The sequence below is a fragment of the Pantherophis guttatus genome, chromosome 12, assembly GCF_059756535.1.
Source record: "Pantherophis guttatus breed Tessera chromosome 12, ASM5975653v1, whole genome shotgun sequence".
NCBI lineage: Eukaryota > Metazoa > Chordata > Lepidosauria > Squamata > Colubridae > Pantherophis > Pantherophis guttatus.
In genome coordinates, this window is record NC_142074.1 from 26,832,994 (window position 1) to 26,856,451 (window position 23,458).

General features: G+C 47.7%; 1 protein-coding gene across 4 annotated transcripts in view; it reads right to left on the reverse strand.

The window, feature by feature from the left end:
- The window catches only part of LOC117679672 (gamma-aminobutyric acid receptor subunit alpha-3), a 28,536-nt gene extending 10,567 nt beyond the window's left edge, over window positions 1-17,969 (reverse strand). Inside the window, exons 1-7 of one of the 4 annotated variants that reach the window (XM_034441828.3) lie at window positions 17,625-17,664; window positions 15,235-15,407; window positions 14,034-14,164; window positions 10,111-10,235; window positions 5,093-5,160; window positions 2,002-2,222; window positions 1,484-1,566 (exon numbers count right to left, since the gene is read on the reverse strand). In XM_034441828.3, coding sequence (XP_034297719.1) covers window positions 1,484-1,566; window positions 2,002-2,222; window positions 5,093-5,160; window positions 10,111-10,235; window positions 14,034-14,122 — 586 coding nt within the window. In that variant the 5' untranslated portion in view covers window positions 14,123-14,164; window positions 15,235-15,407; window positions 17,625-17,664. Of the gene's footprint in view, window positions 1-1,483; window positions 1,567-2,001; window positions 2,223-5,092; window positions 5,161-10,110; window positions 10,236-14,033; window positions 14,165-15,234; window positions 15,408-16,426; window positions 16,455-17,624 lie in introns of those variants that run through there. The other 3 variants (XM_034441826.3, XM_034441827.3, XM_034441829.3) reach the window with 3 other exon arrangements.
- Window positions 17,970-23,458: the final 5,489 nt, after the last annotated feature.

Consider the following 23,458-nt stretch of genomic DNA (forward strand, 5'->3'; position numbering starts at 1 on the left):
GTCCCAGAGCTGCTTTTTCCAAAAGGCAACCGGACTTTCTTGGGTTTTTCTTAGGATATTAAATTTAGTAGCTGGAACGGTAAAGTGTACAATGGCCAGAACACACAGTTGTAGTTGATTGGTCGGAAAGTGCTGGCTCCTGCATGAGGCAATCTGCGCTGTGATTGGTTGCTGTGGGTATAAGGGGGAGTTTCCTTTTTTTCCCGCCTTTTTTTTTGTGTGTGTGTGTTTGCTCCGCATACTGTCTAATGATTTACCTCATGATGTTCCTGATTCTCTTGTCTGCTGTGAGTATAAATGTAAAGTATATTTATTTATATAAAACTACAAGTTTGTGTCAGTGTCTCCAACTTCATGTGGTCAGTTGCTGCTGCTCAATTCTCTGACAGAAAACATTTCGCTTCTCATCCAAGAAGCTTCTTTAGTTTAGTTTAGTTTAGTTTAGTTTAGTTTAGTTTAGTTTAGTTTAGTTTAGTTTAGTTTAGTTTAGTTTAGTTTAGTGTCATTGCACATGGTATAAACAAAATTAAATGCCATCTTCAGTGTACATTATAACTATAAAAATAAAAAACACAAACATAAATCCTTTACATTCTATATAATCGAAATTGAAAATCCGATATTGCACTATACCATAGAATTCAATATTGCCTTGGGATAGAAGCTGTTTTTCAGCCTATTTGTCCTTGTTTTTATTGTCTTGTACCATCTGCCAGATGGTAATAGTTCAAAAAAAGGGTGCCCACGATGAGATGGAGCTTTAAGGATGTTTTGAACTTTCTTAAGGCTGTGGGAACTATAAAGCTCTTCCAAAGAGGGGAGAGGGCAACCAATGATCCTCTGGGCAATGTTGACCCTCTGGAGTGCTATCCTATCTGCCATTGTGCAATTTACAAACCATACACAGATGCAGTAAGTTAAAATACTCTCTATGGTGCAGCAGTAGAAGGCCACTAGCAGTGTTTCATTCAGTTGTTGTTTCCTGAGAAGTCTCAGGTAGTATAATCTTTCCTGGTCCCTTTTGATCAGTGCTGCAATGTGAGTGCCCCAGGTCAAGTCCTCTTTTATGATAACACCAAGAAACTTAAAACTGGCCACTTGCTCCATTCAGTCTCCATTGATAAGCAAGGGCTGGATGCCTGATCTATTCCTTCTATATAACCTCCTTGGTCTTATTATTATTGTCTCCACACCATGAAACCCACCATTCCACTTCATCTTGATAGGCACACTCATCCCCGCCCCCCCCTCCAAGATCAGTCCCATCACTGTTGTATCAGCTGCAAATTTAGTAATAGTATTACTAGTGTGAGTGGAAATGCAGTCATGTACATAACTTCAGCTCTTAAATCAGAAGAAGTGGAAGCAGGCTAGTTTCCACCTCCATCTGTAGATGCAGACCGTGATGTCACCACAACCTATGCGAGTTTAAGCAGGCAAAAGCCTCCCTTCCCTTCAAGCTAAAGAACAATGAAGTACTTACAGCTCCCAAACTTCAGTGGGCAGGCATGTACATCCATGGGGAAATCCTCCAGATGCATGGGGCACTCTGCGTGAATAGTCAATCTGCAAAGGAGAGGACCCACTGTCAAGCAGGAGGCTCCCGGGGCTTAGCCCCGAGACCTATGACAAACCCTTTGATTGGTTTCTTTCTCAGCTATCACAACTTGTCTTTCCACCAGAGACGGTGTTGACTCATAAAATGTATGCTTTTAAAACTGCCTCGATAGCCCTATACTGCTATTCCACTAAGATGCACCGCATTGTGCAATGGAGTGTGCAAAAGTCCATTGTCACATTCCACAAGTGGTGTTGAGAGGGAAGCTCCATTGTAAGGTGTGGTTAATCCAGTCCCTCCATCTGACCTCTCGGTGGCCAATCTGAGGTTGCCTCCTGCTGCTTCCAGAGTCACAGCAACGATCCATCAAGGCCAAGAGGTTCCTGGCAGGGCAGCCCATGCCACAACCCAAAAAACGCCCTACCCCAGAGGCCCCAACTCACCTCATGGTGTAGAGGAGAGTGCCATTATCTACCAGTCGAAGCAATTTGTTTGGTGTGGTCATGTTGTGGGCCACCGATTTTTTTCCATTGTGGAAAAAGGTGTCTGGGGTCCAGATCTTACTGGCTAGCAAGTTATTCAAGGGCAAAATCTTCATTGGACCATCAAATTTCAACCGCTCATCTCTCCAGGATTGCCGGAAGAAGACATCAATGGTGTACTCCTGCCGGTGAAGAAAGGATCTGAAGACGAGGCTGCCTCAGGAACAGGCCCTTCCCTGGCACTGCTCACAATAAAGAAGAATCCTGGACCCAACAGACTTCACAAGGGGAAACCATGGCACGCACCTCGAGGGCCTCTGTTCAATGCCTGCCTCGGTCTTGGCTGTTCACACCAGAATTGGCACCTCAGAACCCCACAGAGTGAAGAATCCAAAGAGGCCACCACCCCAGCATCATACATTGCAGTCCACGTGTCCTGCACCCTGAGATCCTGCCTTCCTGCCCCCCACCCTGGTCACTTCTGCCCTGTTTGCTGCAGGCGGCTTCTGCTACTGTAACTGTCTTGCTGTCTCAGTGATGCCCTCACATGATTGATTTGGCCTGTGGCCGGACATGGGGTGGCTAAAGAAATCCAAGGTCACTCAGGGGCGCCCTAGTTACGCTCTTGTCTCTAGAAGCAGCTCAAGTGCAGCGAAGGCTGCGGGTGCTGAGTTTTCAAACCTTCTTGGGAAGAAAAACTAACTGGCAGGAGCAGCAAAATGGTGAGAGCCCTCAGGAGATGCCCAGTTGCTGGGTTCCTCTCAGAGCACGAAAGGGTCTGTATGGGATTTTGCCCTAAGTGTGGAGGCAGCTGGAAGAAGAGATTGCAGGAGCCTGACAGAACATCAGCTGCTCTTTCCAGAAGCCAGTTTACAGGGGAGGGAGGCAATCATCAAGCCTTCTCCTTCTGAACCCTCACTCTGGGCTGGGCAGCAGGACTATGTAGGCTCAGGAGGATGTGCTGTTCTCTGGGTGTTTCCAAGCCCCCTCCCCATCATCATAAGGAGAAAAGGCCCAGCAACAAGTGCAGAAAAACAGACCCCCTCCCAGCAGTTGCCATAGCAACAATCATGTGGCAAGGAGCACTAATGATAATGGATGCAGAGCGCTGCCAGCTACAGCAGCAGTTGCTCTCCCCTTCCCCCAGAAAAGCTTAGCTAGCCCCCAGGGTCCTTGGCCCATAGCCCTGTGGAAGGGAAAGGCTGTTCCCTCTCCAGCCAGCTCCTGCCCCTGGGCGGTCCCCTGAGGGAGGGGAGGACAAAGGGTCCGCCAAAAAAAGGTCGATGGATGAGATGTGTTGGCTAAGGAGGAGGATTTGTGCAGAAGTGAAGCAACCACTTCACATTCGACTTTACCCATCTTCCGCTGAGTAAATTTTGTAAGATCACGTAGCAGTAGAAAATGCAATTTATTTTCAACTCTTTTGATTTCTCCTTTCTTCACAGTTCATTATACATGCTCACTTAATCAAATATGCTTAACTTTATAGTAATGACAAGGTACTCCCTGAAGGTGGAATGATTGAATATATTAAGGTTCTTGGCTTATTGTGCAAAAATAAGGCAGAGAGAGGGAGGGAAGGAGGGAGGGAGGGAGAGAGAAAGAGAGGGAGAGAGAGGGGGGAGGGAGGGAGAGAGAGGGAGAGAGAGAGGGAGGGAGGGAGAGGGAGAGAGGGAGCGAGAGAGGGAGGGAGAGGGAGAGAAGGAGGGGGAGAGAGAGAGGGAGAGGGAGAGAGAGGGAGGGAGGGAGAGGGAGAGAGGGAGGGAGAGAGAGATAGGGAGAGAGAGGGAGGGAGAGGGAGAAAGGGAGAGAGAGGGAGGGAGAAAGAGAGAGAGCGAGAGAGTGAGAGAGAGAGCGCAGTCCCAAATGAAATGGAGTTAACTTTCTTTGCAAGGGTGGCAGCTGTCCAGATTTTGGAGCTTCCTGATGGAGTGTGAAAGTGAAGCATTTGCTTTTAAGCCAGGGTAACCCTGAATCTACCCAGCATCTCTTCCCCTGCACCATTCCATTGGTTTGCAGTGCCTGATTGACATACCTGGGGTAACTGGATGCTTTAGCACCTTCATGACCACCTTATAGATCAGGTGCCGTGAGTCAACCATTTGGCAGAGCAGCAGCAGAGACTCCTTCCTGCTTTATTTACAATTGTAGAAGCAGAGCAATTATGCTGGCCTGGAGAAAGCCTGTTAAACCTACTACGCTGCTGAAGGCCACAGACAGACTGAGCAGGGCTGATGACTTCAGAGGGACTCAAACGTCCTATCCCACAGGCCCAGATGGAGAGACCTGAGGGAGGCAAATTCTGTTCCCTGGACTCAGGAAGGAGGCAGGTTCAGATTCCAGCAAATAAGTGCCGATGAGCCAGCTGTCTCTGCCAAGAGCTTCTCTCTGGGGCAGAGGAAGTCAGACTTGCAACCCAAACAAACCAGAGAATTCCAGTCTGCCAGCAGGCTCAGTCTGTATTAGCCAGAGAATCCCAGGAAGAATTCCCCAACATAGAGGGCATGGAAAACTAATTCTGTTTTCTTCACATGAATGGGATTTTATTTCCTGGCTGTATTTATTTATAGTGGAGATTGTTCAGATCTCAGCTATCTCATTCCTATTTTCACTCAAGGGCTATCCAGTTCTCTCCCTTCCCTTCCCTTCCTTTCCCTTCCCTTCCCCACTAGAGTCTGCAGCCCCACAGACCTCTTTGCTGCCAACCAATGATGGCACTTCCAGGGGCAACCTTTACCAACCTGCTCTTCTGGGTCAGAAGTTGAATTGATAGTCTAGCTCCAGGGACTTGGAGGATTCTTCCATTGGCCATGGGAAGCCATTCCCCCTGGTCCTAGCAAGCCCGTCAACACCTACTCATCCTTCAGAACAGTCCTCAGAACCTGATGGGCTCCTGCTAGAAATCACCCCACTATTGCTCCCCAGCCCTCCCTCTAAAATCCAACTGCAGGAGAGGCCATAATACCAAAATATTTTTTAAGGAAATGCTACTCTGCTAGCTGAGAGCATCCCTTACCCTCAGGAAGCTTGGATATAACAAAGCATCACCTACCATGTCAGTGTCTGAGACAGGGCCAAAACTTGTCACATAGATGTTGGTTTTGACTTCAGTTACTGTATCTGAAACAACATAAAACATGATAGCTATTGAAAACAAGCTGTATTTACAGAGCAAACATATCTCAATATAAAATTAGCATCTTGGGTTTTGTTTGAAATGTCCATGCTTTGAGGGATCCTTTGATGTCTAAAATAACCCCATGACTTGAAAGAAAATCAGAGATAGAATTTAATTCAAACAGAAAAATGCATTTTTATGTTTGTTAATTTAATAGGATTTCTATATATATATATATATATATATATATATATATATATATATATATATATATATATATACACACACACACATGATGTGACCCATGGATCTCCTGTCATGCCATCAGCAATCAGCCAAGAATAATGTTTTCAAATTCCATTAAATGGCACAGGCTACATATTGCTTAAAGCCGACACTTCACATGGGGCTGCTGCTGAAGACTGGTTTGCAAACTTGATTAATTAATTCAATATTTGAGCCAGGCAATGGGATGGGCTGCAGTCCTGTCCCAACAAGATCAGGGGCCTGCAGACCTGGACTGGAACTTTCCACCCCACCAAGGCAGGCCACGAAGCTACCCATTAATGCCTCCCCATTCAGTACTTCAAGCCAAGGGCTCTTCTGCATGGACACCTGACACCTTCAGGTTTTTGCCCTCCAAGCATATAACCTTGCTACAAGAAGAGTCGTTCCCTTGGAAAGAGGCCAATCATCTTTTCAGTTAAATATCTCCCTCAACCTGCAGCATCCGAAGGTTTGGCAACTACTTGCATTCTGACAATATATCAAAGCAGCCATAAAAGGCTTGTTATGCCTGGTGAGACTAAAATATATAGTGAAATGGGCAGCTTAGGTCTTTTTTCTCCCATTCCTTTTGAATCCAAGTCATCCCAGTGATAAGTATCGGACCTCTTGAAGAGGTACCTTCCCTACTTTGTGCCACTTTCATAGAGAAATTTGTGGCACAGAGAACTTACTTTCCCCAAGTCCAGTCTAACCACTCCCCCCCGCCCCTGAAAGCACCACATGTTTTAATTCCAAGCACTGCGGCAACATATTTTGGTTTCCTCTCTCAGTGCTGCCTCTTGGGCAGTTGAGAGATTCCTAGACAGATAACCTAGACAGCAGTGGTGAATTCCAATTTTTTTTTTACTACTGGTTCTGTGGGCGTAGCTTGGTGGGCGTGGGGTGGCTTGGTGGGTGTGGCTTGGTGGGCATGGCAGGGGAAGGATACTGCAAAATCCCCATTCCCTCCCCACTCCTGGGGGAAGGATACTGCAAAATCTCTATTCCCACCCCACTCTGGGGCCAGTCAGAGGTGGTATTTGCTGGTTCTCCAAACTGCTCTAAATTTCTGCTACCGGTTCTCCAGAACCTGTCAGAACCTGCTGGATTTCATCCCTGCTAGATAGGCAGAGATGCACTTACTCATTTTATTTTCTTCCTTATTATGTTTGTAGTATCTGCCTCTGACACACAGAGCCCCTCTAGCCCATACTCTTATGACGACTTTATGCAGGCTCCCTGTTTCTTGCTTGGGGCCATGGAGAGCAAACTCCACTGATCCAGCTTTGAACCTGGTACAAATCAGTTCAAGATCAATTTATTTGCCCTCGCTGGTTTGCCAGTCCTCCTGCTGGCTACCTCACCAGGGCAGCCAATGACTCTGGCTTATTCTGCAGCATAGTCAGGCAGCTCAGGCGATCCCCCTTGCCCACAGCTTCTGCTTTGCTCCAATTCTGCTCTGCCATTCTTTTGCAGCCCTTCCACAATAGGTGGGTGGAAACCAAAGGATCTCTCACTTAAGAGAGGAGTTTATCCAGAAGGCAAGGGAGGGAGGATGAGTAGGAAGGGGTTTGAGCACAAGCCAAGCTTCCCTTTGTAGTCCTGGCCAAACCTGGGAGGAGTGTCCTCCTTCTCCTGCACCCCTACTTCCTTTCTAGCATATGGCCTACAACTTCCAGTCAGGTAATTACACTTTCTTTATTTTAGTAACAGCCAAGTGAGCTGCACAATTCCCCAGATAGAAGGCACCCAAGGTTACAGTTCTTCCCTAGACATTCTCTCTGGGACAGAAAGGAATGGAGGTTTGCACAAAGGGGTATCTTGACAAGGATGTGGAGTGAGACTGGGAGCTTGTACTATGGAGGGTGGACTTGCGAGTGCTCTTGCTCAAAGATGCCAAGCCCCTCCTCACTGCATAGGCAGTGGTGGGTTTCAAATTGTTTTATTTATTTATTTATTTATTTGTTTGTTTAAATTTCTATACCGCCCTTCTCCAATATAGGACTCAGGGCGGTGAACAGCCGAAAATAAAAACAAGACATACATACAAAACATACAAAATCTAAAAACTGATTAAAATAATTAAATCTTTTGGCCGTGATTAAAACAATTCCAATTTAAAATCAGTTTAAAATTTGACTCAAGCCAGCCCAGCTAGTTGAAATAAATGGGTTTTCAGGGCCCGACGAAAAATCCGGAGGTCTGTTATTGTACGTAACTCTGGGGGGAGGTTGTTCCAGAGGGTGGGCGCCACCACAGAGAAGGCTCTCCCCCTGGGGGTCGCCAGCCAACATTGTCTGGCGGACGGCACCCTGAGGAGGCCGACTCTGTGTGAGCGCACTGGCCGGTGGGAGGCTATTGGTGGCAGAAGGCGGTCTCGTAAGTACCCCGGCCCTAAGCCATGGAGCGCTTTAAAGGTGGTCACCAACACCTTGAAGCGCACCCGGAAGACCACCGGGAGCCAGTGCAGCTCGCGCAGGAGAGGTGTCACATGGGAGCGCCTCGTCGCCCCCATAATCCCCCGCGCGGCCGCGTTCTGGACCAGCTGGAGCCTCCGGATGCACCCCAGGGGTAGCCCCATGTAGAGACCGGTTCTGTGGGTGTGGCTTGGTGGGCAAGGCATGGCTTGGTGGGCGTGGCTTGGTGGACATGACAGGGGAAAGTTACTGTAAAATCTCCATTCTTTCCCCACTCCAGGGAAAGGATACTGTAAAATCTCCATTCCCTCCCCACTCTAGGGGAAGGTTACTGCAAAATCCCCATTTCCTCCCGATCAGCTGGAACTCGGGAGGCAGAGAATAGATGGGGGTGGGGCCAGTCAGAGGTGTTCTCCGAACTACTCAAAATTTCTGCAACCGGTTCTCCAGAACTGGTCAGAACCTGCTGAAACCCACCTCTGTGCATAGGCAAAGGTTTAGAAAGCTGGATGTGCCTTAGAAGGTGAGCAAGGCCTGCCAATCAATGTGCTCCCCCTGTGGCTCCACATAAGCCTTTTCCCATGTTGTGAGGGTAGGCCAACCTTGTCCATTAATTCTCAGGATTTCTCTCGAGTGAGCAGTTATGTTGCCATGACACCATCCTCAGGCCAGAATTGAGGAAGCCAGACAGACCCATGTATTGTTCTGGAGACGGGAAAATAGAAATCCCCTGAGTGATGTGTGTGTGTGTGTGTGTGTGTGTGTGTGTGTGTGTGTGTGTATCTGAGCTCAATTAGTGGCAATGCAGAAAAGGGTAACAAGCCTTGGTCATCCCTGGACATGATGCCCAGGGTAAGAAAAGAATGGAAAACCCAGCCTTTCCTTCCCGAGAGATGGGAGGGCACTGTCAGGGATGAGAAAGGGATGGGCTATGCTAAATATACCATACAACTATGGAGTCATGCATGCCTTGAGCAGTACTAGGTGCCCAGCCCATCTGTGAGAGAAGTTTAAGTCATTCTTCATTGCACTGGCATTAAAACAATGTTTTCCCCTTACTCTGCCACATCCAAGTTACATAAAGTCTGTTAGGCTTTGTCACCTTGGAGGAAAGTCAAGCTCCATTGGCAACTGGGAACAAATGCAACCGAGGCAGGGGAAGGATCAGCATTGAGAAGAGCACTTGATCTGGTGGAGTGTTGGGGGGGGGGAAGCCCACATTTTTTGGCCATGTTTATCCTTGTCTTTGAAGAGTCACACTAGCTCGATAGTTTTCTCTTGAATGAGAATAGTGCTTAGTGGTGGCCAAGAGGCTAGCTGCATAACTAATAACATGGGCCAGCTTTACTCTCCCTTCCAGTGTTGGACTGCACTGTGATAACACATATTTTACAGCTTGATGCTATTTAAACAGTGGAACATGCTTTACAAGAGATAGCTAACCAGTTAAGAAGACCTTGTGCTTCCTTGCCCTACACCGTTCCACTGAATATTGGACAGACTCACTGTAAAACACCAGCCATGGCTTATAAAGCCCAAATCAATGTGGGAAAAGGTTTTTTTGAAAGACAGATTCTCTAAAATTAAGCCTGCTTAATTTTAATATCCAGAGAACTTGCAGCCTGTTTCAGTTGGAAAGAAAGAAGGATAATGTTCTATATTTCAGAAATAGATTAAGAACATAAAAGAGATGAAGAGCATACATCCCAGCCACAACTGGGTGAATGCAAATCCCCATCAATTCAAAATTAAGCACAAACCAATTTTGTGTCAAGATGACTTGGAGAATCAAAGCTTGGCAGTGGTTTTGCTGGTCCTGCCAGTGACTTGGGTTGCACCTTGTAGACAAGAAAGAGCAGGTGAGATAACCACAGTGACCCCTGAGCTCTCCAAGCTTCACAGACCATCAAGAAGACAGATGCCTTGTTTTCAGTTCTTCAAGGAGGGACTTCTCACCCACGATCAGAGGGCGCCAGAACACCTGCCCAGATAAGTGCAGATGCGACTTGAGGAAGTATAGAGTGAATGCCCCACATGGCCAGCACTGTACCCACAGGTTGTGTTGCTGAAGGCTTCAGCGCCTCTCCTCCCCCCAGGCAGGAACAGCTGCTCATGAGCACAGAACAAAGTAAGTCACCAAGAATTGGTTGTATCTAAATTCAAATAACAGAAACATCTCATGTACAAAGAGTGCAAAGAAGCTTGAAATAGTTTTTTAGTTTATGGATGTCAAGAAACCACAAGGAAATACAGGTAAAGTGGATTTACCTCCGAGACCAGGTCTCAGTCGGTTATCATAGCCATCTAACAGACGATCCAGGATGCGTGTGAAGATGGTTATGTTGTCTTTGCTGTCGTCATCAATGATATCAGGACCATGTTTTTGGGCTAGTCTGTCATGACAACAGAAACAGTGGGAAAAAAATCAAGACACACCTTCATTTCTCACCTCTTATCTCTTTAGGGGAGTCAGACATATTGGGCAAATCCCTATTCAACAGATTTGAGGAGGAGTTGGGTGATGATTGACTGTCCCAGACCCTCTCTAAATGGATTTCAGGTAAGTCCCAAAGGCCTGCTGGCATAATCTCCTCCATACTTCCACTCCTGCATAAGTTGACAAAGGCAGTTTACTGTAGACATCATCATTAATAACGTGGTAACCTCTGGGCTAGATGAAGCTTCAGTTAGATGCGATCAGCTGCACCCAAAGAGTGCTTGTTAATGGTGCCACTTCAGCTGGCTCAGGTGAAGTACTGCAGGACTCTGTCCTGGGCCCTATGCTGTTCAACCTTTCTATTAATGATCTGGATGAATGGGTTGAAAGGAGGATTATCAAATTTACAGATGACTCAAAACTCAGGCTAACAATTTAGGGAGAAAAATACATTTCAAAAAGATCTACATATTTTACACTGGGACCTCCCTCCCAAACAAAACAAACTAACAAAACAGAAAAACACCCAATCCAGAATGAAATTTAGCAGCAGAAATATCAAGTAGACATTCATGCATACAGTTAGGAATGGGGAGATCTGGATTTGTTCTAATGCAAAAAAGTTGTGGCTGTTCTAGTAGGCCACAAGGTGAATGTGTGCCAACTGTGTGACAGCTGTTACAAAGGCTGGTGTTATTTTGGCCGGTCCTAACTGCATATAGGGAGTAATTGTCCAGTTTCACTCTGCTTTGGTTAAACTCCAGTTTTCATACTCTGCTTAGTATTAGGTACTGCAGTCTAAAAGAGGACAAACAGGAGCAAATGGGGGGGGGTACTACCATGATTCTGGGGGGACTGGAAATCAAATCCTATGAAGAATGGCTAACGGAAAATTTAGCTTGAGAAAGTGACATCTAATGTTACGGTATAAAGCGAAAGGTTTCCCTCTTCAGATTTTTCTGGCTCTAGGGGCTGGTGCTCATCTCTGTTTCTTAGCTGAGAGAGCCAGTGTTGTCCAAAGACATTTCTGTGGTCATGTGGCCAGCATGACTGTAGCTGAGGCACATGGAATGCAGTTATTTTCCCACCGAAGTGGTACCTATTGATCTACTTGCATTTGCATGTTTCCAAACTGCTAGATGGGCAGGGGCTGGGAGCAGGAACGGGAGCTCACCCTGTTGTGAGGCACTCATTTCTCAAACTTGGGTTCTTAGCTTTCCAGCTGACAAGCTCTGCGTCTTTAACTGCTGAGCCATTGCTCCACTTCACATCGCAAAGTGACATCTAATGTTGTGGTATACAGAAGACAATGGATGTTGTCTGTTGCCCTAAAGGGCAAAACGTGAAGCTGTGAGTGGAACCTTCTAAGAAGTAGGCTTTATGTTAAGAAGAATTTCCTGATGTTAAGAGCTGATACCAGCGAAAGAGGTTACTGCAGGCAGTGGTAATATGTTCCCTCTCATGAGAGGTCTTCAAAGAGAGAAAGCAGAGAGCCATCGGTCTATTTTAGCAGAACGCTGAAGGGTTGGAACAGATGATCTCTAAGGTTCTCCCCTACTGTGTCTATGATGAGAAACTGTATTTGTGGTGTTGCTGGAGGAGAGCAATTTCAGGGGTCAGCAACCTTAAACACTCAGAGAGCCATTTGGACCCGTTTCCCACAGAAAATAAAACACCGGGAGCCACAAAACCCTTTCCGTGCCTGACTATTTCCTGAGCAGCCACAAAACTAGCATATGTAGTTGAATTAAACATTCTGTTTTCTTCTGACACTTTTCTTTTCTTGGATTTATCCATGGTTGGCCTACCAGGAGTTGAAAAATTCAATAAATCATGTGCCAGTGGGTGTTGCACATTGGCGGTTGTGATGCATATTTTGAGTGACAGGGAGTCGCCGCAAAGGGATGAAAGAGCCACATGCGGCTCCAGAGCCGCAGGTTGCTGACCCCTGTGCTAGATGAATGGTATCTTTATGAGATGACTGGTGAGTTGCTCCCTTCAAGATTGTCTTAACAAGAAATAAACTCCCCAAGAAGCTTAGACCTAAGTTTGATTAAGGTAGACTTTGTTAATAAATTTTCTATCCATCCTTTTGATACCCTGTAACTCAAGGAGGAGCCGGCCTAAATTTCTTCCTAACGTTCTCTTCTTTCCTGGGACTAAAGGAAGGCTTCTGCTCTTGTTGTTTTTGTTAGGGTGTTTTTGAATAAAATCCCTGTGGCACTCCACTGATACACGACTCAAGCGAACAAGATGGCTGCTTGCGGCTGTTCATGGAATCGCCATGGATTGCTCATGGAGCTTGAGACAAGGTCTCCTCTGATTAAGTACCTTACCACATCTCCCCACTGCTTTTCCATTACTTTCACACACCCCAGTCCTCCCCTGTCCCCTACACCATGGGCCATATGCGCCATGTGAGGAAGAACAGACAGTTCTGTGGAGGAGCAAAAACCCTGTTCACCTGGCATAGGCTTATTATTCATGTTGCCTTCTGGGTGTGGAGATGGGGCAAGTCATTTCTATGTTTTGTTCTGAAATAGGATTCCTTCAATCAGTCCTCATTTAGTAATCATAATTGGAGCTAGCAACTCAGCTATTAAGTGAAGCAGTTGCTAAGCGGAACTACAAGTATGCTTACCACCTGACTTCAGTTTTTCTTTGCTTTACAGACCTGCAAAGATTGTAAAGGTGGGGGAGGACTGGTTGCAAATTTATTTTTCATTGCTATTGTAACTACAAACGGTCACTAAATGAGACAGACCTTAAATGAGAATTATTGTATCCGTGGTAGTAAAATGATGCTCATTTCCAAATTCTCCTTGTGGGTTAGGCAAAGCAAGTAGACAGTAATATTCACAGCCACAAAATGCACAAGGTGCAAACGCCCCTCCCCAAATGCCATTGTAAGCGTCTTTTTGGGTAAAGAGCATGTGAAATAAATGAATGAATGAATGAGTGAGTGAGGGAGAAAAAAAGAAGAAAGAAAGAAAGAAAGAAAGAAAGAAAGAAAGAAAGAAAGAAAGAAAGAAAGAAGCATCAGAGTGACATTGGAGGGAGGGAGAGGTTTAAATGCTGAAACCTGTGAGTTGCAGCCAAGATTATCTTAATGGACAAATGCAAGAAGGAAGGGGAAATGATAATCCCTGGGATTCCCTTTCTTCTCAAGCAATCCTCACCTGCATTCAAAGTGGGAAGAACCCAGGGACCCATAGATCCATCACTCTCTTGGTCAGGGCAGGAATCCAGATTAAAGTCTCCCCAGCCTTTGTCTGAAGGTGTCCAGCCAAAAGGAGTCATTCCCCTCCCCCCAATCTCCTGGCTGGCCCCTCTGCCCTTGTGGCTGGCTGTGAAAAAGACAAGAGGTTGGGCTGATGGTGGCCTCCCCATCCCAGGCGCTCCACTCTGAAGCTCTGCCTGATGGGCAGCAAATGGCAAATGATGAATGGAGGCCCAAGAAAGCTCCCAGCAGAGCTATCCTATTTTTTGTGGTCTCTGAGAAACTCCAGGGGCTGACCCAGCAGTAAATCCAGCCTGCAACAGACTGCTGAATCACCCATTCTCTAGTACAGGAAGGGTAAAACCTGAGCAGAGCAATTTGTCAGCCAGCCTCCAAATAAGCACATCAGTCCTGTGGGACCAGAATATGGGTCCAAATGGAGGCTGATGCTTCCCTCCCAAAAATCATGGCTGGGTCAGAAGGATTGATCCAGCTGCCCTGGTGGGACAAGAGACCCCAGTTCTGCCACCTTACCCTTCTGCAGGCAGGGCGTAGATTAGGAGCAGAATTCCAAGGCTAGTGGTGCAGAAGGGGGTCCTTGTCCAGAGGATCCTGAAGGCCATCCCTTTACAGTGCAGCCGTGGTAGCCAGCAGATACTCCACACCTGCCAAAGAGGAAAAGGGGAGAGTCACCAATGCCAGAAAGATGCTGAGGATGGGAGATGGGGGGGGAGGGGAACAGAAGGCACATGGGCAAAGGCCAGCTGGAGCCTCTCTGAAGGCTTGGTCTAAAAGACTGAAAGCAGGAATCCATGGGGGCTGATGCACAAAGCCAGGTCCAGCTAGCCACTGTCGATTCCCTATGATGGTCATTATGGTCATCCGTCCCTAAATAATATTGAATTTGGACTGCTATGTCTAGACAACCCAGGAAAATAATAGCCCCAATCTCTCATGCTGTTCTCCCATCTTTGGCAATGGTCAATGTGCTTTGCAGAGTTGAGAAGGAAGGAAGGAAGGAAGGAAGGAAGGAAGGAAGGAAGGAAGGAAGGAAGGGAGGGAGGGAGGGAGGGAAGGAGGGAGGGAGGATTACAGTGGTGAGCAGTAGCAAGTTCAGGCTGGTGAGAGAATTATTGGTTTTGGGTTAGTTTTTTGTGTTAGTGAATAGTTTCAAAGAACTTTTATAAGGTTCTTTTAGAAGTAATGTCTGTTTCATATTTCCTTTAGCCCCAGCCTTCATTCCTCCTGATTCCACATGTTTTCCTCAGTGTTATTTTTACCCTTTTCTTACCTAAAACCCTGCAATTAGGAGGGGTAAGTCAAAGGAGGGGTAAAACATAGCAAATATTAAAGGGTCACAATTAACATTTTTTTAAAATTAATATTATCTCAAGAAAACGGTTGGTAATTAAGAACTTTGATTGCATTGATCTACCAATGCAAAATGTTAGATTGAAATACATTTTAAACAGGTTAGACTGTGTTTTTCTCGCCCCTTTGAACAAAGAAAGCTTTATCTGGAATGGTTATGGAGAAAGTGGCAGCACAGCCACTACCGGAAAATAGCTCTGGAAAATACGTATTAGCCAACCAGTTCCATTACCTAGAAACTTTGAGAGAAATAGCTCAAGACAAATGTTTGGGAAGCAGCTTATGAATGAGCCTGAAATAACGGAAATGTACACACGGTCCTGGGATAAATACAAACATAAGACTGAAGCAGCAAAATGGGCACCTCAGTAAGTGAAGAGAGAGAGACCCTGGAAAAGCTGCCCCATCTCAAGAAAGGGAGGATGTCGGAGCCTGTGTGGATCTTTCAATCCCTCATTTCCCCCTGGAAGGCTCAACCTAACATCAGGCGAAGAACGAGGGGTGGGGAAGCGATCAGCCCTGAGCTGGCCAGGCTTTCTGTAGAAAGACAGTAGAGGACACTGTTTTTGCAGCACTACTAAGCATGATGTCTGTCCAGTTAGTTTTTCTAAAGGAAATGACGGAAACCACCCCTGCTTTTGAACATTTCCCATATGAGCGTGTGTAAAAGGTATTCATGGATAGCTGTGTGACATGCAACCATGCATCTGCTGATGCCTGGAAACTGAGCTCTGCAGCCGCTGCCGCCGTGCTAGTAGAAAAGGGGGCGTATTAAATGGCTGCCTTATTTACTACAATGTCTTCCTCTGCGTGCCTAATTATGTCAGCTCCGTCTGTATGTTGAGCTACTTGTTGTAAGTCTTAGCAGCAATGCTTCCATCAACACCACGGGTTAGTTAGACACAGTGGAACAGAGATGGAGGAGAAACGTAAGAACAAAGCCTGAGTCACTCGTGGGGGGAAATGGGAATGAACTTGGTGGTATGGTAAGCACTGGCGTTCTTAGCTAAAGGAGTATCAAGAACCAGAGATTACAAAAAAGAGAAGCGGCAAAGACAGAGGAAATGCATACAGAGAGTGCACAGTGCAATGCCTCTCCAGCTGTGACTGGCTGGGAGCCCCACAGGGCTTGGCTGTTTGTTGAGGCTCCCTGGCTCTTTTTGGAGGTGGGACTATGGCTGTTCCAAAGGACCCCTAGACCCACTGAAAGCTTGCAGGTATCGAGCACCCCTGCGCCTCAGCCTGCCAGGCAACTCAGCAGGTGGCTTTTAAACCACTGAAAGGAAGCCAATGGTGGTCATGGATGCCACTTCAGGCAGCGCATGTTGTGCTGTTGGCAGCCTTGTTTGTAGGTGGCTGGCAGGCTGCACCTAGTGGCTCTGGGAAAGCTTCCTTGCAAAGGGTAGCCACCAGTGGTAGGAAGAGAAATTGGGGATTAAGCTCCTCTCCTGTTGCCCTGTGGTGCTGGCAAAAGCTCCCTGGACACAAAACGAAGGGGCCAATCCGTATTGCTTTGGCGCTCAATGCCCAGCTAAACCATGGGGATACACCATAACCTTCTGCTCCAGGCCGGGCCCGATTCTCGGGAGCCCTGCCTCCCCAAGTCGCCTCTGGGATTGTGCAGCAGGGACTCCGGAAAGCGGGCACCGCGGACGTTTCCCTTTCAGCCTTCATTGGGAGGACATCTGTAGACCAGTCGGAGCTCTCGAGCAGAGATAAGACCGCCGCAAACACAGTAAGAGCACACCGCCAGCTTCCAGGTTCGCGGAGCCTGCAGCCCGGGAACCCAGCAATAAGCCCCTTTGGCCTGCCCGCTACAAGTCCCCAGGGGGCATGGGAGGCTAGACCATCCCGCTGTTGCCGCGCGGGTTCTCTTTCGGACGCCGCTCTCTCTCCGGCACAAAGAATGCCCACCGCAGCCGAAGTCCGGCGCCAGCCGCGTCCGTTTAGATGGCGAGACGGGACCGGGGTGGGGGGGAGGTGCAGGTTAGCGTCACAGTACAAGCGCTTGATTCCGATCCTGGAGCATCGCGCAGCTGGTTAACTCTCCGCGAGCACGAAGGCCGAGGGCTTGGCCGCCCCGTCTCCCCCGCCCCAGTCCTTTGCTGCAGCCCATTAATCAGACGAGTAGAACTGCCGGCTTGGAGTGCGAGAGACCCAGAGAGGCAAGGGGGCTGCGGAGGCACGGAGCCTGTCCGCGCAGTTCCCTCTCTGGCTGCCCCCGCTCCCGGCAAAGCAGCCCAGCAGAGGGGAGTTCCATTAGCCGTTGCTGTCTCGGCTCTTCCGACCGCCTCCTTGGGCAGCCCGCCTCAAGACCCTCGGCTGCGGCAGTCAGGGTTATGGCTGTGGCTAGCAGCGCCTCAGCCAGAGGGAAACGCGCCCACTGGCGCGCGGCCCTTTGTCCTTCTCTGGAACTCGGGCGCGCGACTGCCCCGGCTGCCCGTGGCCCGGAAAACGAGGGCCAAGGGGCCTTCGCCTCCCCCTCCCTCGCCGCTTCCCTCGCCGCTTGCTGCTGGCGCTGCGCAACTTGGGCGGGGGCCGGTGTGTGTGAGAAAGATGTGGGCTGCAGGCACCGATCTTCGAGGTCGTGCAACGGGTATAGCAAGCCGCCGCCCGCCGCGGCCGCCGGTTGCCGCGTCTATCGACCAGGCTTTGAAAAGGGGCCCACGCACCGACAACGTTTGCCCTCCCCTCCGATGCCGCCCAGAGCTTCTCTTTTGACCCAAAGTCAAAAGCGGCGACGATCAACAGCACCTGCCTTCCTTGCGATCCGAGGTGCCCCTTTGGGCAGAGGAAGCCAGGGGCCGAGGGCTCAGGTCCGCCGTCGGAGCTGCCGAAGCCGGAATCCTGTCGGAGCGACTCTATGGGCAGCTGCTCGCCGCCGCTGTTCGGTCTTGCTACCGGCAAGCCTCTGGCGCTGCTCTGCCCTCGCGGGTGGCTGGAGAGGGAAGAGGGGGCGGGGCAGTCTGGCGACTGGCTAAGGAGAGGAGCGCATTTCAACCTGCGTTCCCCGGCTGCTTCGAGTGATTCGCGCGCTCTCGGGAACTCGGCCACGGCAGCGGCCGCGGCTGTCTTCCTCCGAGACAAGCGAGGGTTAGGGCGGCGGACAGATTTCTCCTCCCCACGCCTCTCCTCCCCCTCCCTTTCCAGGAGGAGGGCTTGGCGATCTTATGAGCGCCAGCAGAGAAAGTGCCTCCTCTGACCCGGATCAGAGAAGCAGTTGGTTAGACGGAGGCAGAACGGTACCCGCAGTGAGAGCCCAGCAAGTGGCCCCATCGGGATGAACATCACCGGAGCCTCACTGGCAAAAGAAGGTGGCTCATTGGTTCAAGCAGGCCCGTTGTCAGGCGGGGTTCTTCAGTCCTGCACTGCTAGAGGGCCTGGGGCAGGAGGCGCCTTGGCCAGATCAAGCTGAAGGGTCCGGACTGGAAGAGGCGCTGCCGCTTCTGACAATGGTGTCAGGCAGTTCGAGGGGGAAAAAAATAAGGGGGGGAGGGGGGTTTGGGAAGGGAAGATGCTGGTGCTTGGAGGTAGGGCACTGATTGCATTTTGTGGAATCTTTGCAGTCAGAAGACAGCAAGGGTTGGGCTGGCAGCTTGGGGGGGGGGCTGGCGTGTGTGGATGGGAGTGGGGACCCTCAGTGGGGAGACTCAGTAAAACAATTTTACTGATTGTTTCCTCAGTAAAATGGCCTGACCAGGAGGTCTTATCCTGCTGGTGTCCAGGCATCCCTTTTTTAGCTGGGAGAGTTGCTTCTTGCTTTCTTCAGTGGGATAGCAATCTCCGAGGAACTCCCTGGTCTAAGAGGTCTGCTTTGGCTTCCTTTGACCCCAATAGCAGGCAGGTGAGTTGGTCCAGAAGCCATTAGCAGGCAGGCCGGTATTTGTGGAACAGTCAGCCCAGAGTGTATTGTTGCGGCTGAGGAGTTTCCTTGGAGTTCACTTGATCCAAGCTCTTTGACCTCTCCTTTCTCTTCCCCCCCCCCCCCCCGGCTGATAAGAAACAGAGAGGATGGTGAGGGCAGTGAGGACAGGGGTCTCGTCTCCCTGTGTTTCTGGGTTCGGAACTCTCTCTAGTCAGATTCTGGGGCTCTAAGCTAGTTGTGGCGTTTTTCTTTTCCATTCAGACATTCTGGAACACTGCAAGCCTCCACTCATGGATAGTGGAGAGGACCCTATGAAGTACCCAGGTCTCAGGGTTTCCTGTGCAAAGCTCCCACAGGAGACGCTTTGTCCAGCTCCCCATCCGCAGAGCAGGGTTTTCCGGGTGGCATCTCAACAGTAGCAAAGCAGAGTCAAAGTGGCAATGGGAAAGCTGTGTAACAGGAAAAGCACACTCAGCACAGCTGCAACTGCCTCCTTTTCATCCCTGACCTCTTTTGAGACAAAAGGTGCCAACTAAGAAATGGGAACTCTGGACTTATTTCACTATCAGCTTCTCCCCCTTCCCGCCTTAATTAAGCAGGATTCAGAAATTAATTAACAGGTTTCTTAAAAATATCTTCTCAGAACATTCATACTTAAGCACTGGAGATTTGGGTCAAGAGCTTGTATTATCATGGGAGTAATCACTTCTACTTTGTGAGGAAGATATTGCATGGACTTGAACTTCTCGGGGGGGGGGGGGAGGGTTCCATTTGCTGTGACCTTTGTCCTTCATGCTTTGATCCGGATGGGCTGAGATACCCTGAAAGCTTCATGATGTCTCCTACCCTCAGTCAAGCTGTTGTTGGGGTCAGCACCAGAGAGCTGAAGGCCTTCCCCAAATGCTAGATTATGTGAGACTGGCCATAGATCTTCACATGTGTTGTGGGGGAGGCAAAAACCAGTGGAGATGATGCCCCAAGATGACAATGACCGATGGTCAATTTTCAGAATCACAGGTGAGAGACCCATCCAAACAGAAGAGGAGCCGATGGCTGTCCTCCTCTTGGGGTTTCATAAGGACCCTGAGCCACAGCTGAACCGAAACAGCAGCAGATCACGAGGATGCAGTCATCACCTCAGTGATACCAGGTTAACATGGAACCTTAGCCTGTTCCAAATGCAGGCGTCTTTCCCTCTGGAAAGCCTGCTCATCAGAGAAATGGGATACTGTGGAGTTGGAAAGCCTGAACCTGGAGGAGTTTGAGCCTGAAAATAGAGCAGAGCCTTTGGGAAGGATCCTGCTCCCTGGGTGGGTAGCTGTGCTCTTTCTGTATCCTATCTTGGAAACCCCACCTAGACCTTCCTGTTGCTTTCATGTTTCCCAATTGGAGCAGATCCCTGCAAGGCCCTTGACAGACTTCTCAACCACTAAGTGCACCCCCATCCCCTACTGAGAAGAAGATGGCACAACTTGGAACTTGTTTCTTTCACACACACACACACACACACCCGGCACACATTACTCTGAATTGGGATTTGGGTTTTTGGGTTTTTTTGAACTGCATTGTCAAAGCTCATCGATGCCAAGGATTTCATTAGTCGATTTCCATAGCAACCCATCCACATCTTAACTGAGATGGATCCCACCTCACCCTGGTGGTCTGGAAGACAGATCCGCATCTTAGTCTTCATTCTGAATAGTCAATACTTCACATTTCTCAAGGATGAAAGATCACCTGGTTTAATCATAAATTAAAGAAAACCCTGTTGGGGTTTCATAGTATGTCCAACTCCATCTCTGCTCCCATAATCTGGAGGATGGTCTGTCACCTCTGAGGAAGATCAGCCCCATCATAGAGCAGACAATGTTTGCGCTGGCTTGGAAGGGGACATTTTTAAAATGCAACTGAAGTGTTTACTACAGAATCTGTTTAGTTTTCATTGCAGATATTTGCAAAAATCCTTTGATTGTAGTTGCAAACATACCCCATCTGCATTGGAGGTTGTGAGAGGTGGCTCTGTTACTGTTCTCCAACAGGCACTAGACTTGCCATCCTGGGACTTTCAAGAGCCCATATGGAGAAAGGGGAAAAACAGACCCATGAGTAGTGGTGAAATTCAACATTTTTTACCACCCGTTCTGTGGGCATGGCTTGGTGGGCGTGGTTGGCTTGGTGGGTTTGGCTTGATGGACGTGGTAGGGGAAGGATACTGCAAAATCTCCATTCCCACCCCACTCCATGGGAAGGATACTGCAAAATCCCCATTCCCTCCCCACTCCTGGAGGAAGGATACTGCAAAATTTCCATTCCCACCCCCTCTGGGGCCAACCAGAGGTGGTATTTGCCGGTTCTCTGAACTGCTCAAAATTTCCACTACCAGTTCTCCAGAACCTGTCAGAACCTGCTGGATTTCACTCCTGCCTACAAGCCCATCTTTTCCTTCTCCAGCCATCTCCTGAAACTTCCCAGCACTCTTGCCTGCCCCTCTCAATGTGATCCAAGCTGATTAACTACTTCATTCCTATTTTGTTTTTTTTTAAAAAAAGAATGGATTGAACTTTAATTATTGGCTGTAACTGTTCATACTGATATCAACAATTGCTTTAAAGAGGCTGTGCAAAATGAGTAAAGTACTCATGTTGCAGTCTTACAGAACGCAGAATAAACTAGCTCAGAACTAGCAGACCAGAGGCAAGAGTGGCTCCTCTCTCCATATATTGAAGGTTTGTGGCAAGAAATGGGGTGTGATGGAGGCCTGGGAGGCATCTGCCTTCCTGGCTCCACTTCATATGTTTTGCTGCAACCAAGTGTGTTGTGTACAAATGATCAACACAGTTACTTATTCCATCACCTGATGGTCTGATAATAGTCTGGCAAAATCTTTTTTTTAAAATAGTTTTTATTAAGCTTTTTACTTTTAAAAACAGAAAAAAAAAAACCAACAAGGACAAAAACAGAGTAAAAAACATGACAAACATAACAATATATTATATGCTATTTTTACAGTCTTCTGTATCGACATGTATATTGTCTATTTTTTGTTCAATTCTTCTCCTGAATACATACATTTACATTATATTTATTTACACAATCAGTACTATAAGGTTAACAATAATTAGTAATATAGTTCTTTATTTCAGCGATATTAACTTAAATTTCCCAATTCTTATTTAGATTTCTTTTTTCTATCTATTTATAGAATTTGTTCCACATTCTATAATAGTCTGAATCTTCTCTTTCCTTAATTTCCATTGTCATTTTATCATTTCTGCACATTGTAAAATTTTCCTAATCACTATTTCCTTTGATGGTATATTATTATGTTTCCACCCTTGTGCAATGGTAATCCTTGCTGCTGTTAGTATGTGAAGGTATTGTGAAGATTTCTCTAATTTTGGATCTATTATTCCTAATAAGAAGAGCTCTGGTTTGAATTCTATCTTTTGTAATGTGATTTCCTCCAACCAGCTCTTATTCTTATACCAATTTTTTTATTTTACGGCACATCCACCACATGTGGTAATATGTTCCTAATTTATGGCCACATCTCCAACATTTGGTTGATAAATTTGAAAACATTTTGGTCAATCTTGCTGGTGCCAAATGCCATCTATAGAACATTTTGTACAAATTTTCTTTATAAGGTACCGCCATTGTAAATTTATAATTTCTTTCCCATAATTTGTCCCACTTTTCTAATTCTATATTATGTCTGAGATTTTTCTGGCAAAATCTATTAAGTTAAGCTTCTTACAGCTGCTCTACAACTGCCCCAGCCATCCAAACCAAACTGTCTGCTGAGCAATTTGTTGAACACCCACCCTTTTCCTTTTAATATAGCACAGGAGATGGCTTTCAGGGAAATATTCAAAAGCTGTTAAAAACCAAAAAGGGCAGAAGCATTCCTTAAACTCCAGGAAAAAAGACAACATTAGGAAGAGGCTCATGTTGGCTCCTCACTCACAGTGGTAGACAAAAGAAGGGAAGGGAAAACATAGAGTAGGGGTCTCCAACCTTGGCAACTTTAAGACTTGTGGATTTCAACTCCCAGAGTTCCTCAGACAGCTTCGGAAGTTGAAGTCCACAAGTCTTAAAGTTGCCAAAGTTGGAGACCCCTGGCCTAGAGGCAACCTCCATGAAACAGAGTTGCACTCTTCCTGTGGGGTGGGGTTCCTTGTGCCATCTTCCAGGCATCTCACCCACTTGCCAATATTTCTCAAGGATACCACCAGCTCATTCTATGGGATACTGTTCTTCTAGCTCTGAAGATTTGAGCTCAGTCCATGAAAGCAGTGCAATTCCCTGTGGTAAGTTTCTCATCACAATTCCTAATTATGTTTTTATCCATAGAATAGGATAAGATAGGATAGGATAGGATAGGATAGGATAGGATAGGATAGGATAGGATAGGATAGGATAGGATAGGTGTTGTGGCCCGTCAGCGGCCTGTGCAACTAGTAGCTGATTCCAACAGCGAGGAGGCTGGTGTGGTGCTGTGCCAGCAGCCTGTGCAGCTGGCACTCGAGTCAGACAATGAGAGGGCTGGAGAAGACGTGGTGCCAGAGGTGGGGATTCAGCCAGGGTCTTCAGAACCTCCAGAAGCTCTTATAAGTGAAGAGGAAGAGGAGGAGGAGCCTCTTCTCGATGCACAGGCCTGCAGAGCTGCCAAAAGGCAGGAGTGGCTCCTCAGGAGGTCTCGAGAGTAAGGCTTGGGGCTAAC